The sequence below is a fragment of the Zootoca vivipara genome, chromosome 6 (assembly GCF_965207765.1).
Source record: "Zootoca vivipara chromosome 6, rZooViv2.hap1.1, whole genome shotgun sequence".
Lineage (NCBI taxonomy): Eukaryota > Metazoa > Chordata > Lepidosauria > Squamata > Lacertidae > Zootoca > Zootoca vivipara.
The window spans coordinates 61388289-61402806 of NC_142589.1; the positions used below are offsets into that span (position 1 = coordinate 61388289).

At 45.7% G+C, this 14518-nt stretch overlaps 1 protein-coding gene across 1 annotated transcript; it reads left to right on the forward strand.

Annotated features, from left to right (window-relative positions):
• The first annotated feature begins 2827 nt into the window (after positions 1 to 2827).
• On the forward strand, positions 2828 to 14040 carry ZNF683 (zinc finger protein 683). The gene is made up of 6 exons (XM_035118750.3): positions 2828 to 3021; positions 6984 to 7103; positions 7603 to 7855; positions 8585 to 9543; positions 10791 to 10919; positions 12434 to 14040. Exons 1-6 carry the CDS (start codon positions 2863 to 2865, stop codon positions 12944 to 12946), a joined length of 2133 nt encoding a protein of 710 aa, XP_034974641.1. The 5' UTR covers positions 2828 to 2862; the 3' UTR covers positions 12947 to 14040.
• The last annotated feature ends 478 nt before the right edge of the window (positions 14041 to 14518 follow it).

The following is a 14518-nucleotide window of genomic DNA, read 5'->3' on the forward strand; positions in this document are numbered from 1 at the left end:
GCAGCCCAGTGGACAGCACTTTGGCTCCTCCTTCATAGAACACCAGAGTTGATATGGCAGCTTAGCTTGTAACTCACACTGTCCTGGGGCAAACCGCAGTCTCTCTGCCTCAGTCCTCCCATCTGTGAAATGGGAATTGTTAGATGGCCTGCCCCTCTCACCTCCTTCATGGATCACTGCCTTGTCGTGGTGAAAGGGCTTGAATAACTCAGAGAAGCTATGAGCTATGCTGTGCAGGGCCACCCAAGATGGACAGGTCATAGTGGAGAGTTTTGACTAAACGTGATCCACCTGGAGCAGGAACTGACAATCCACTCCAGTATCCCTGCCAAGAAAACTCCATGGACACTGCGGGAGGCAGTGGAAGACAGGAGTGCCTGGCGTGCTCTGGTCCATGGGGTCACAAAGAGTCGGACACGACTAAACAACTAAACAACCCTCTCACAGAGCTTTTGTCCGAATGGATGAGATGCAGCTACACTCTGCTTCCTAGCAATAGTAGGGCTATAGAAATGGAAGTCCTTGAGTAAGAAATGAATTGAAAACAAAATCCAGTTTTGTAATAAATGAACTTGTTAACAAATTTTTGTTGTTGTACTATGGGGAAAACTGCTACTTTTATCACTCGGGAACTGCAAGCATGCCTCTAAGCAAATGCTAGATGTAAACTAGATGTAAGGTTAAGATTGCCAAGTGACCAAAATAAACAAACAAATGGCATGGACTGCTCCTGTTCCTTTAAAAGTAACCCTGAGGAGGAAAAATCAGCAGGATAAGCTTTTCAGGGCATGGAGATACTGTAAATATAACCACCTGCTAATAGCAGTAGATCAATTTGTTAGAGGCATAAGAACAGGAGTTGGTTAAAAAAAAGTTACTAGAGGTAAACAAAAAAACATTCTTGCAGAAGGGGTATAAGTGTAGTCTCGCTAGGATAGGATAAGATTCCCACCTATTTTTTTGTTACTGGTTTATTTATGAATTGAAACAGTGTTTATCAAACTGTGGACCAGGGACCATCAGTGGGCCTGGGCCTCAGCACTGGAGCCCGTCTAGTGGCTTGTTACTCAGCCACCCTGCCCAAAATCACACCATGTGTAGTAGGAGTGGGAACTGGGTGTTGTACACCCTGTACCTTTAAACAAAGCCAGCCCCAGACATTTTGGCACCTGAGGTGGACCCCAAAATGGCGCAATATCCCCCACTGTACCTGAAATCAGCAGGCTAGCCTAGGGGGTGCAGAGCAGGCTTTGGAGCACCCAAAACTCTGTCCCCTCCAGCATTGCCAGAGTCCCCCATTGCCAGAGTCCACAGACACCAGCACCTGCCACCTGAGGCAGCTGCCTTGCTCTGGCTAAATGATAGGGCCGGGCCAGCCCTAGTTTCCAATACTGCTTGCTCATGCAACTGGTCCAAAATCATGAATGAGAGCAAAATCTAATTAGATAAAGCAGCACTGTTTCCGACTTCTTGGGTTGCATTTATCATAACAGTACAGAAGTGCACCTGCAGTTAGGATGGACGCAATTTACCTGTTCATATGCTCTTCCTATGTAAACACGGGGCATCAGTAGCTCAGCGCCACTTGGACGGATATACCTTCAGAACCTGCAAAAGGCAGAGAAAGCAACAGATATCCATTTGTGAAGGTGGGTCATTCCCTGCCGACCTGCTGATTGAGTATTCATCCTGATTTTGCTCGCACAGAGGTTGCAGGGAGAATAGACAATGCTGCCACTTATTTAGCATTTATTCCAACTTGTTCATGATATGACATCAAGCAAATGTTACCCCACACTTCTCAGTGCATTTGCTCGTCACTTTTCTGGTCACGAAAAGCTCCAATTGGAAGTCGGGGGTGGGTGGGGAGAGCAGGTTTATCACACAAGAGCACCAAACCAACTTTAATTGCACTACCTGAATTTGCTGGTGTGTGACTGAATCCCATCAGAAAACAGTGACGGCCTGGAAGTGCCCACAGACGATAAATATGAACAAACTGTTTTCCCCTTCTCTTGTTCCCTTTATTTCTACCTCTGAAATCCCAAATTAGCTATAAAAATAGGCATTGATGTTATTTTCATTTCTTATGGGCTTTTATTTTTTACTTTAAAAAACCCCACTTAAAATAACAAATAATTTGAGAAGGAGGTGAGATATTAGCGTGCAGCAGTACTTTTTTTTCTTAAAAAAGTGTTTAGGGGTACTCTCATTTTCCTACTCATATTGAAATACTGCCCCTCAATGAGACCAAACTTAGATTCACAAAATCTTTAGGGGTATGCGTACCCCTGCGAACCCACAGAAAAAAGCACTGGCGGGCAGAATGTGCAGAAGCGTACTTAGGGATTGGTGAAACTGCCCTCCCCCGGGCGCAAGCCCAGGGGGAGCCACAAAAATCACCTATCAGGCATTGGAGTCCTCCCAACACTTGCAAGCGACCTTGCCAGCACCTACTTTGCCTGAATAGGGAATCTGCCAGGACTTCCAGCAGCAGCTGCTGCTGCTGCTGCTGCTGCTGCTGCTACTGCTGCTGGAAAGGGGTCTTTGGAGCATCTTCCCGGCAGAGAGCAGCATGGGTGCCCCCATCTAGCCCCAAGGAGGGACATTCCTCCTATCCAGACAACCTCGCCTGCTTCTCAGATTCTTTTGGGGGGCAGGAGTTTCTCCAGTACAGCTCCTTACCAAGGGTACAAGGGACCCTAGGCACGCCTCTGGGAATATGTGATTCTAGGAATTGTCACAGATCCCCTAGTACCTAGACTTAGCTATGTATTCCTGTTAAACAAACAAACAAATAAAACCCTTCACTCTTGTGCCAGGTTCTGTTCCCCATCCCGTGGTTGGATTGAGAGGAGAAGGATGAAGGAAGAGACCAGCATTCCATGGAGAGAGGAGGGTTTTGAGGATCAATGTACCTACATTGTGAAGGACCAGCTGTACGAACCACATGCCAACCTTCCGCAAGCACAAGCCTCTTTGCCCCGGAACCTGGCCTTCCAACGCAACAGCAACAATGAGGTACAATAATGCGTCCTGGACTGATTTGCACCTCTTCCTCTGTCCGCACACCCCAAGCGACATGGGATGGGGAAGGAATTCGATTCAGTTCGCAAACCTACATAATTCCAAAACAATCTGCAAATTGAAATGCAGCCATCCTTTGCAATGCATACTTTTTCCTGCCAAGTAATGTATGCAAAAATGCAAATACCAGAGTAGGGGTTCCCAAACTGTGTTCCATGGACCACTGCTTCATTCAGGTAGTTCCATGGCATTTTTGTAAAAATACAGTGAGAAGTCATACAGCACCCCTACAATTGCTACAACAAGCAGAAAGATCATTAAGTGGCCTGCCTAGACAATCAGGGATTTTCAGGTTGTCTGTGGGGTGGGGGAGAGAGAAATATAGGAACCAGTGTACAAAGTTAATATGCTGATTAGTGAAAACAGCATCCAAAAATGCATCATATTAAGGGAGCTTGTTTTGGAAAAATGTGTGTATTGTGCAAAATTGCATATAAAATGCATATAATAGGGGAAACTCGCACAAAAAATGCTGATGAATTTTCACAATAACTTTTAATATATACTGTATATATATACACACATCACAAACTGATGTGGAAATTTGGAGAACTGAACTTATACAAATGAGCAACTGAGAGAAATCATAACTGACATATTTACCCATCCTTGCAAGAGACAAAGCAATCCCTCCTCATTCTCTTCCAGCTACATCCCGGCCTCCCTCCCGCCCACCTGGCCAGCTTCGGTCTGACCATCCTCTATGACCTGGTCTGCACCACTGCCAGCCTCTACCATTTCCCCAGCCCCAGCCCTGAATGGGTACAGACTGTGGCAGGTCTTCGCAGGACTGGCAGAAGAACCGTGTCTGAAAATCCCTTCGCCTAGGTTTCCAAATCTTTAGCAGATGCTCCTTCCACAGTTGTCATCTTTTCTGACTATGACTGCTGGAAAGGAAAGAGTGCTCCAAGCGTTGTGGAATTGACTGTAGGCGTATGATATACAGAGTTAACAGCACACCCAGCTTCCTCTCACCAAAGTATGTGAGAGGGGAAGGGTGGTGTAGTATTGAAGGAGGGGTCACAAGTGGGTTCCTCACCCGCAGCTTGAGCCCAGCTTTGCATGCTAGCAGCATATCAGGCGGTGTGAGTCTCACTTCAGTCTGCATGCTCCAGGCAAGCTACCCCTTCGGGAGAGCCAGAGCTCAGTAGCAGAGCAAGTGTGTTACATGCAGAAGGTCCCAGGTCCAATCCCTGACATCTCCTGGTTGGCTGGCATCCGCCTCTCTCAGGAGACAATGGAAGAATGCGCCTTTTGGGGGTGACGTCAAACTGTTGGAGAGTTACAGCTCCTGCAGTGGCTGTAAAGACTGATATGGGAGAGACATTTTTTTGCAGCTGGGGCAGATGAAGGCGTTCGGCTGTGCTGATGCAGGTGCACCATTGTGTTTCCTCTTTCTGTGCTCCTCCCTGTCTGAAGCCCTGGAGAGCTGCTGCCAGTCAGTGTAGACAATACCAAGTTAGATGGACAAATAGTCTATGTATAAGGTGCCTTCCTTCCTTCCTTCCTTCCTTCCTTCCTTCCTTCCTTCCTTCCTTCCTTCCTTCCTTCCTTCCTTCCTTCCTCCCTTCCTTTTTCTTTCATATTACCACTCTTTTCCATTTACACCAGGGACGCACAACTTACCTGTTAATCACCTGACATTATGATGATCTCAGGTGATCCATTTTCCCCGGCCCACGTGGTTTGAAATCCAACCACACAGGCCAAGACCCCTTGCAGCACTGGTGATCAGCTTGTCATTGGTGCTTGCAATACCCTGTATTCTTGCAAGCACTGGTAATTATGCAGGTGATGATTTTATGGTGATGCTTTCAAATGCACTGGGGTTGGTCTTTTTTGCAAGTACTATCAGATTTATATGCCTATGTTTTCCTCCCTATTAGAAGGAGCTTCGAACAGTTTTTAAATGGTTGCAAAAATATTCTGGGGATTGGGGAGGCCTGTGTTGGTGACAACACAGAACACTGGCCAACTGGCCTTGTCCAAAGCCTGCTTTTCCTGATCCATGCATGCCAGCAATTTGTCAAATGCGGTTTTCATAATTCACCCCCCACAATTCCTCACTGTATTTGTGGATACAGTAGACGGCTTTTTTTTTAACTGAAGGCTGCGAGGGCTCCTCAGAGCTCTGCAGATACTACACCTGTCTTGAACCTGAATTCAGGTGCCCGGGCAGGAAGGCATGGAAATCTTTCTCAGGGTTTTGTCTTGCCTTCCCTGCATACTTGCTGCTCTTTGATTTAAAAACAACAACAACAAAAAATTCACAAGAGCAGCCTTAGCCAACCAGCACATGCTGTCTAGAGCTGATGGGAGTTGTAGTCCAAAATATTTAGGGGGCACCCTGTCAGCGAAGGCTGGGCAAAAGGAAACATGGAGCCCTTCCTGTCCCCACCCCTGCCAAGGCTGCATGGCAGAGGCGTGTGTTTTCCTGCTTGTGATTCTTAAAAAACGAACCAACTGCATCGTCTCCAAACACAAAGAAAATGCATTTGGCTGTGTTCACAACCTTAAGAAGCCACTAGGGGGAAGCAGAAGCTGGAGAAAAAAGAGGGCAGGTTTTATATTGGTTAAGCAATCTATACATAGGGTACCGTAATACATGGATTTTAAGAATCCATACAGGGTGCAAAATTCTTTCTTGAAGTGGCTAAACTGGCAGTCTTTCTTCCCAGGGAATCGTGGCTCCTAACATCTCTAAGCACCCTTAAGAGACTACAGTTCCCAAGAGTTTTTTTTGTTTTGTTTTGTTTTGTTTTTGAGAAGCCATTACTGTTAAAAGTTGTATGATACTGCTTTAAATGTACAGTGCAGATGGGACTTATAGCATAGATGTGCTGTGGAAAGGAAGTGGGATTAGAAGTAGGCATGCAGAACAAAACCCATTATAAAGAGTCGGCTTATTGTCAACGCTGGTTGGCAGTGGCTCTCTCTAGTTTCAACACAAGGGTCTTTTCCCAGCTCTACCTGGGGATTGAAACTGGGGCTTTCTGCACACAGAGCAGGGGTGCTTTACCATGACCCCTCCAGCAGCTTTGCTTCTTCTGTCTCGGTCAGGTTGGGAAGGTTGACAAAAGGAGAGCCAACATGGTGCAGTGGTTACAGTGATGGCACGGGACCTGGGAGACCAGTACAATCAGTTGTACAAGGGAACTTTCAAACTGCTAGGTTGGCAGGAACTGGGACAGAGCTCACCCTGTCACGGGCAAGCCCAAGAGGCTCAGTGGTTTAGACCAGGCATTCCCAAACTGTGGCCCTCCAGATGTTTTGGCCTACAACTCCCATGATCCCTAGCTAACAGGACCAGTGGTCAGGGATGATGGGAATTGTAGTCCAAAACATCTGGTGGGCCAAAGTTTGGGGATGCCTGGTTTAGACCATAGCGCTACCTGTATCCCATGCAGAGTAGATACTTGCATCCCAGTGCAAGCAAATAAATAGGTAACACTACGGTGGGAAGTTAAACACTGTTTCTGTGTGCTCTGGTTTCCGTCACGGTGTTCCGTTGCACCAGAAGCAGTTTAGTCATGCTGGTCACATGACTCAGAAAGCTGTCTGTGGACAAACACTGTCTCCCTTGGCCTGAAAGTGAGATGAGCACTGCAACCCCAGAGTCGCCTTTGACTGGACTTAACAGTCCAGGGGTCCTTTACCTTTTTACAAGGGAACTCTTATTCCACCTTGCAGAGGTGTTAATAGATTTAGGTTTCTGGAGCATTACATTACAAGTCAAAAATATTATGTTATTGGTTTCTCTTTGTGTGCCCATGTGCATGAGTCTCTCTTGCCATAAAATATGTGTTTATAAAATCAGCCAAACATTAGCAAGTACAAATGAAGGACATGAAGACTCAGGCCTAACTTGAACTGACATAGTTTTGGTGCTTCTGTAGGTGATAGCTGTGATCAGCAGAGAGTATATCCCACAAGGAACACGCTTTGGGCCGCTGGTTGGAAAGATCTACACCAGAGAGAATATCCCCAAAAACATGGATCAGAAGCACTACTGGAGGGTGAGTAACAGCTGCAAAAGACACAATGCCCCTTTTGGCCAGATAAAATCTACAATGTATTTTTAAAAGTTATTTGTTTGTCTGTTTGCTATGTATCGGGATACTTAAGATATTGTAACCCAATTTTGCACGGTGGTTCCAGAGATCAAGGAGCAGCCCCTTTCTATGCTTGGATGGGCAACACTTTGATTAGGAGGAAGCAAAACGTCACAAAATGGGGAATAAGCTTCTGAGTTCTCTTCATTAAGTTGCTTGGTGAAAAGCAGGGGTGTGGGGAGAAAGAGAAAAGCTGGCTTGATGTTTAAGCCACAAAAGTTTGCTTTTAATCAGTCATAAGATGGAGTCTAGGAGGGGACGGCAGCCTTAAATGGCTGAGGCTCAAGGAAGTATTAAGACTGTTGTGAGAGAGGAACACAGAATAATTGGTCCCCCGATAACACACACACACACACACACGCCAACAATTGCCCAGATTTTCTTTCTCTTTCTCCTCCTCCAGGTTCTCTCTGCAAAAGGAGAGCTCCACCACATCCTTGATGTGAATGACCCCAACTGCAGTAACTGGATGTGCTACGTGAATCCGGCTCCCACCCATCTGGCCCAGAACTTAATAGCTTGTCAGTGCAACCTGGAGATCTATTTCTATACCATAACACCCATCTTGGCTGGAGCTGAACTTTTTGTTTGGTACATGCATGGGGTACCTAGACAATTCCAAAGCTTGCTCTCAGGGGAGCTGGCAACTAAACCAGGTGAGGGCACTGTGGGTGGTGAACACCACACTTGTCAATAGTTTGAACAGCAACAATTCAGGCAAGGGTCATTTTGTTTAAATTAAATTAAATTTGAGAAACAGACTCAAGATATATCGACAGATGAGAAAATCAATTTTATGTGCATTTCTAATTTGCAGTTCTCAGTATGTCAGCTGAAATGCAGCTTTCCTTTGAAATGTGCATTTCTCTGAATTTTGTAATGCACTTTCCCCCAGCCAAGTAATGTGTACAAAAGTGCATATACTAGGGTAAAGCATGCATTAAAAATACATGCGTTAAGGAAAATAACATGCAAAATGCATTCTACGGTATTAGGATAAATTGCTTTGCTTTTCCTTTGGAAAAACTGCAAACTGGAACTGGAACCAAAATGCTGATGGATTTTCAAAAGGACTTTTTATATTGCAATCTGATGTGGCAAAGTTGTTTTAAGAGAAGCACTGGATGTAAGATTGGGGAAACAATTAATCCATCTTTACTTAGAACTAGTTTCTCTCATAGAATCTGAAAAGAGGTTTTAAAAATATATATTCGACATTCTTCATTTCTTTCCTTTTTTAAAAAAGAGGTGGTGATTGTGGAATATATATTTAAAGTTTGTCAGTTTTTTTTTGTTACTGTTGTATTTCATTTCTCTAAGTAAAAATAAATATGTTTCAAGATAAAGAGCAACAGTTAAAAGTAGATTTGCTTCTTACTTTATAGAGTATCTAATCTCAAGGGATTTCCTGGTACAACCCTTCCCTGAGAAAGTCAGTAGACCCCCACAGAATGCCTCCAAAGATGACCAAAAATGCGCAGCTATTTATACAAAGAGAGACAAGGATGAGGAAGAGATAATTGATGTTGAAGAGCTAGAACAAGACATGCCGCCAAGGAAGACAGCAGAAAACCAAAAAGGGGATTCAAAGCCACAGACCTCTGGGAGCATGCAAGAACAGGCCACGAATCTTAACTTTTCCCACAATGCTTCCAAGGAAGAAGTTGCTTCTGAGAAGCCTGGTCTTCCAAGCCAAAGAGACATGGGCCCAGAGAGACAGTATGGCCCCAGTTGCTACCCATACAACGCAACTACCTCGCTCTGGAAGGAAATTCCACTCCATCTCAGCAACCCGTCTTCCTCCTACTCAGGGTGCCAGCCAAGGAGCAACCTGCCCCAGGCATATCACTATGCCTGCAACACCTCAGCTGCCCACCACCCCACATCTCTACTGGTCCCTCAAAACTTCTCGTTTCCATTTGAACTGCCTCTAACAGGTCCTAGAGAAATCACATCCCTAAATTTGTCTTCCCTGGGGAAAAGGAGACCTCCCTCTCCGGGGATGTCTCCAGCTGTCTTCCCTCCCATCTTGCCACATGGAAAACAAGTGGACCAGAAACCGCCAAATCGTTTCTCTTCCCTCCACACCAGAATCTTCTCATTTCCCAACTCTGACCCAGGGCACGCTGCCATTTCACGTGGCTCCGTAGTTCAGCACCTGAAAGCTCCCTCCCAGCCTGCCTGCCAGGATGAGACCATCAACCTCAGTACGCCAAAGACCAACCCACCAGATCCCCAAGAAAGCAGCAAGTCTGCGACATACCCTCTGGGGGAGAAGAATGGCAAAATCAAATACGAGTGCCATATCTGCTCCAAGAGCTTTGGGCAGCTTTCTAATCTCAAGGTACATCTGGAGGCATCAAATTGAGAAAAAATTCATAATAACCAATCATCCTCCCCATCCAGAATTGTCTACAGTAATCCTCTCTCCACACCCTACACGATGGCCTAGATCTGTTTCCTGAAGGTCTGGGCATGGTGACTAAATAGCATTTGCAAACAGCTGGCACGTACCAGTTTGTGCAGTTTGTACCCAGCTGTGTACCCGCCCTAGACACTTGCTTCATGCTTCACCCATGTGCAATTGCAGTCTAGGTGTCTGTACCTGTGTTAACACTGGACTTTCCATTGTGACACTGTGTTTGACTATGGCTGCAGAACTTTATTTTGGGATCAGAATTATGAGATGGGGTTGCAGACATAGCCCAGTAATATGCTAGGGGTGTGTGGGTGTGGGTTTTTGTGTTTGTGGGTGTGTGTAGGAAGGGTTCACTCAGGTGTGTGCTCAGTATACCCAGTGCTGGATTTACGTATAAGTTAAACAAGCTATAGCTTAGGATCCCACTCTCTTGGGGGCCTAAAAAAAACTAAAGAAAAAAAAAACCTGGATGTACATTTCCAAAATATAAGATGAAAAACAAATAAAATTATGTTCAAATGGCCTTTCATACCTATTAGGTCCATAAATTACCATATAGCATATATTCAACACAAAAAACAGCAACAATTTGTTGTTGACAAAGGACAGCTGGACATATAAAGGGCCCCATTAACTTCAGTAGCTTAGGGCCTCATCAAACCTAAATCCGACCCTTATACCTTATTGAAGTTCACATTGTGGCTACCCTTAGATTCTCTGTTAGTGGAGACCAGCTTGGTAGATGGGTTTTGGCTGAAAAAAGGAGGGGAACTTCAAAATGGTGCAGAATTTCCACTCCTTCCTGATGCACGGGGTGTGGCATACCCATCATTGCAGATGGATATTCTTTGTCTTAAACCTTGCTCTTCCTTTGGGGGAAGACACATAACTCAGCAGCAGGGGATCTCCCTGTTTGCACAAGATCCCAGGTTCAATTCAAGGCATTGCTAGGTGGGGCTGGGGATGTTCCCTGCCTAAAACCCTGGCCACCCACTGCCTGTCAGCTAGATGGGCCACTGGTCCAATTCAGTATTAAAACAGCTTCCTCTGTTCCGAACCACAACTGAACCCTTTTGTTCCCTTCTCTATGTCTCTCTTCCTTAAAGGTACCCTTTTAGGCACCCCTTTCTCCATCACTTCCAAGCTCACGCTGAACTATCCTCCTCCTACAGGTCCATCTGAGAGTGCACAGTGGCGAGAGGCCTTTTCAGTGCCAGGTCTGTAAAAAACGTTTCACCCAGCTGGCTCACCTGCAGAAACACCATCTGGTGCACACAGGCGAGAAGCCACACAAGTGCCTGGTAGGTGGCACTTTTCTTTCCTCAGTAAAAGGCCAGGTGAAGGGGGGGGGGGAGGAGACCATTTGGCCCCTTGGAGATATGTGTGTATGGAAAGGTTACAGCTTTGGGGGCTTTGGGGGAAAATGGTGTTTAAGGAGGAAAGTGATAGTGATATAAAATTATACATGGAGTGGAGAGGGAGAAGTATTTTCTCCTTCTCTCAACAGTCAATATGAATTTGTCCAAACCATAAGGCTGGAAATATGGAGTAGGAAGCTGTTCTCTGGTCCCTCATTACTGGAAACACAGTTGGTAGATTGTAGGGTCAGGGCCTAGGATAGTGTCTGTCCAACTGGTTAACTTTCACACAGGCCATCAAATCATACGCTTATTAGGCATATTAATATTTCAATATCTAAGTATAAGAAATGGATGGCAAATCCGCAAACAAATCTTTCTTCACATTTCAGACCTGCTTAGTTCTTTTATCATATGTGATTGTTGTATTTGTGTGTTGCATTTTAATTTGATTTACTGTATTCATGGCTTTTTTTTAAAGTTCTATATTTGTACACGCCTTTGGTTGCATTACAATGCAGCAGGAAATAAAAGTCTCAGCAGGCAATAGAAACCTACAAATTATCATGCAATTCACCAGTGATTCATTGGGGCCACACTGAACTTGTAAGCAATTAGGACTAGAAACCAAAAGGAGAAAGCTTCTAATTAAAGTCATGTGGGCCCTATTTCTTCATATGGCCACAAGGAAAGGTGCTGCTGAATTACACTATATTCAGAGCTTGGAAACTTTAAAAAGAAACTTGTTCAAAATCAACATGTCCAAAAGAGAAAGTTCATGAACATCCCTTTACAAAATAAACCAGTTCAATTCACAGTTCATTTCAAGTTGATCCAAATAATCATTGCTCTTTTTTTTCTGCATTCAGAATGCTATAAACTGCTGCACTGAAGCATAAAATATGCTTAAGAAGACGAAGGGAACATAAAAATATACATACAGCGGAATGTAAATGGTTTAATCTCTTTTTCCTGATTATTATTATCTTTAAATTTAAAGCCCCAAAGAGTCTAAAGATGGGGGGGGGGAAACCACATGTAATAGAATAAACTTGAAGATGAACTAGAAATCATTCATAGTTCTATCCCAAACTGAAATTCAGTTCACCTGGCGTATGGGCAGTACTTTCAGGTGTAGTTCAGAGATTTCTGAACTAATTCCGTGAGCGTCATTAAACCAAACTAGTTCATTCCGAGCCCTGGCTCTATTAAGCGCTATGAGGAAATCACCATTTTTTATTCCCCTTCCAGCTGATTGTTGGAAAGCAGCACCTCAGTGATGCTAAAGAGCTCCTGGGAGGCTGCTCTTCTGAAGTTTGACAAGTAAAGGAGCAAGATCAAGGCTTAATATGAACCGCATCGTTCTGGAAATTAAGCACAGATGAGCCAGTCTAGGGCTTTCTCCTTCCCATAATGCACCGGTGCCTGGGCTAACAAGAAACCAATCTCTCCCCTAGGTATGCCCCAAACGTTTCAGCAGCACCAGTAACCTCAAAACCCACCTCCGCCTGCACTCTGGGATAAAGCCTTATGCATGCTGCCTATGCCACAGCCGTTTCACCCAGTACATCCACCTCAAACTCCACCAGCGCCTCCACGATCACCAGCGCCTACACCACTGCCCCAGCTGCCGCAAGACCTACATCCACTGGATTAGCCTGGAGGTACACCGGCGGGGGTATTGCCCGCTTAATCCGTGTGCCAACTGCTCGCCTGCCCAGCTCTGCCATTTCAATGACATGATTGACCGCTTTGACTTCAGCCCGCATGCCGACCAGCTGGAGGAGGGAGAGCCTGATCCTGTCAGGGCTGCTGTGCTAGTGGAGGCCATCATCCTGAGGGAAATGGTGGCAGCTGGTCAGCACAACGCCCTCTGCTCACCAAGCCCCCCCACGCAGTTTGCGTTCTTCCCAGCGATGAGCTACACCATTTGTTTTAAGAGAGAGTCTTTGCCGACACAACCGGCCTAAATGCTGGGCTCACGGCTGCCCCGCCAGTCTATGAGTAAGACCTGTGAGTAAGAGGCCTTATACACTGTACACGCCATATACAGTGGTACCTCGGGTTACGAACTTAATTCGTTCTGGAGGTCCGTTCTTATCCTGAAACTGTTCTTAACCTGAGGTTTGCTAATGGGGCCTCTGGCTTGCGACTTTCGCTCACATCCTGGGGCAAAGTTCGCAACCAGGAGCACCTACTTCCGGGTTAGCGGAGCTCGTAACCTGAAGTGTTCACAAGGAGGACAGTTCATAACCAGAGGTATTACTGTACGTGTTTAACACACATTTAAAGCACATGACTTGACTTCCCCCAAAGAATTATGGGAATTGTAGTATGGTTTTTTTTAAAGGGCACTGGGAATGGCAACTCTGTAAAGGGTAAACTACTGTTTCCAGGGTTCTTTGGTGAAAATGTGTTTTAAATGCATGGTGTCTACGTAGCCACTAACTGGAAATAACTCCCAAGAGGCGTGCCTTGAACCAGCCTTGGTGGTTCTTGTTAGTGATGATGCCATTGAAACCCTTTTTTTCTTTTCCCAGGCCTTTTACGTGTTGGGGTTTTTAATGTTGCCGTTTTACCTTATTGTATCGCTCAGCTGTGTCTTGTTTTATTTCAGATTTTATTATTTCTGTGTTTTATTGCTTATAAATTGTGGTTATTCTCCTATTGTATCCTACTCTGAGAGTCTTTGCTGAAAAGTCGGCTATAAATAGCCCAAATAAATGAAAGAATTGAGCTGATCCAAGACATCCTGCCCCACCCACCACTGCCATGCACTTCCTCCCTGGTTCCCCATAAGGAAACCATTTGTGCTGGGAAATGGTCCCTACCCCTGAATTAGAATACCCCTGAATACAAGCCTAGGACTTTATCCCACACTTCGAAAAATGCTTTAATTTCTCTTGGCCTTCTGGTATTGAGGCATGGGTAGCATGGCACAAGGAGATTATGCCTTGTTTGATAGGAAAAGTTCTGACTTTTATAACTGCTAAAAAAATCTGCTATTTAGGCAAGTCTACACAGATACGTAAGGTCAGCGTGTATTTTAACATGCAGTTTTATTTTATAACTAGTGTATTTCAGCCCGTTCAATAACGGGCTCTAGAACATCCTGGGGTTCGGAGAAGCGCTTGCGCAGCGCTTCTCCGAACCCTGGGACCTGTCATTGCTGTCAGCGGCAAGGGGACAGGAACGGAGGAGGAGAAAGCGCTGCTTTCTCCTCCTCCGTTCCTCTCCCGCAGCCGCCGACAGGAAGCAGAACTCCCAGGGTTCGGAGAAGCGCTTGCGCAGCGCTTCTTCGAACCCTGGGACCTGTCCTTGCTGTCGGCGGCAGGGGGACAGGAACGAAGGAGGAGAAAGCGCTGCTTTCTCCTCCTCCGTTCCTCTCCCGCAGCCGCCGACAGGAAGCAGACATCCCACGGTTCGGAGAAGCGCTTGTGCAGCGCTTCTCCGAACCCTGGGACCCGTCCTTGCTGTCGGCGGCAGGGGGAAAGGAACGGAGGAGCGCTTTCTCCTCCTTCCTTCCTCTCCCCCAGCCGCCG

Excerpts from the sequence above, each read along its gene's own strand:
- ZNF683 (XM_035118750.3), top strand. The coding sequence starts at position 2,863 with ATGAAGGAAGAGACCAGCATTCCATGGAGAGAGGAGGGTTTTGAGGAT. Across the intron at positions 3,022-6,983 it reads AACGCAACAGCAACAATGAG|GTGATAGCTGTGATCAGCAG; the intron begins GTACAATAATGC and ends GTGCTTCTGTAG. Across the intron at positions 7,856-8,584 it reads GGAGCTGGCAACTAAACCAG|AGTATCTAATCTCAAGGGAT; the intron begins GTGAGGGCACTG and ends CTTACTTTATAG.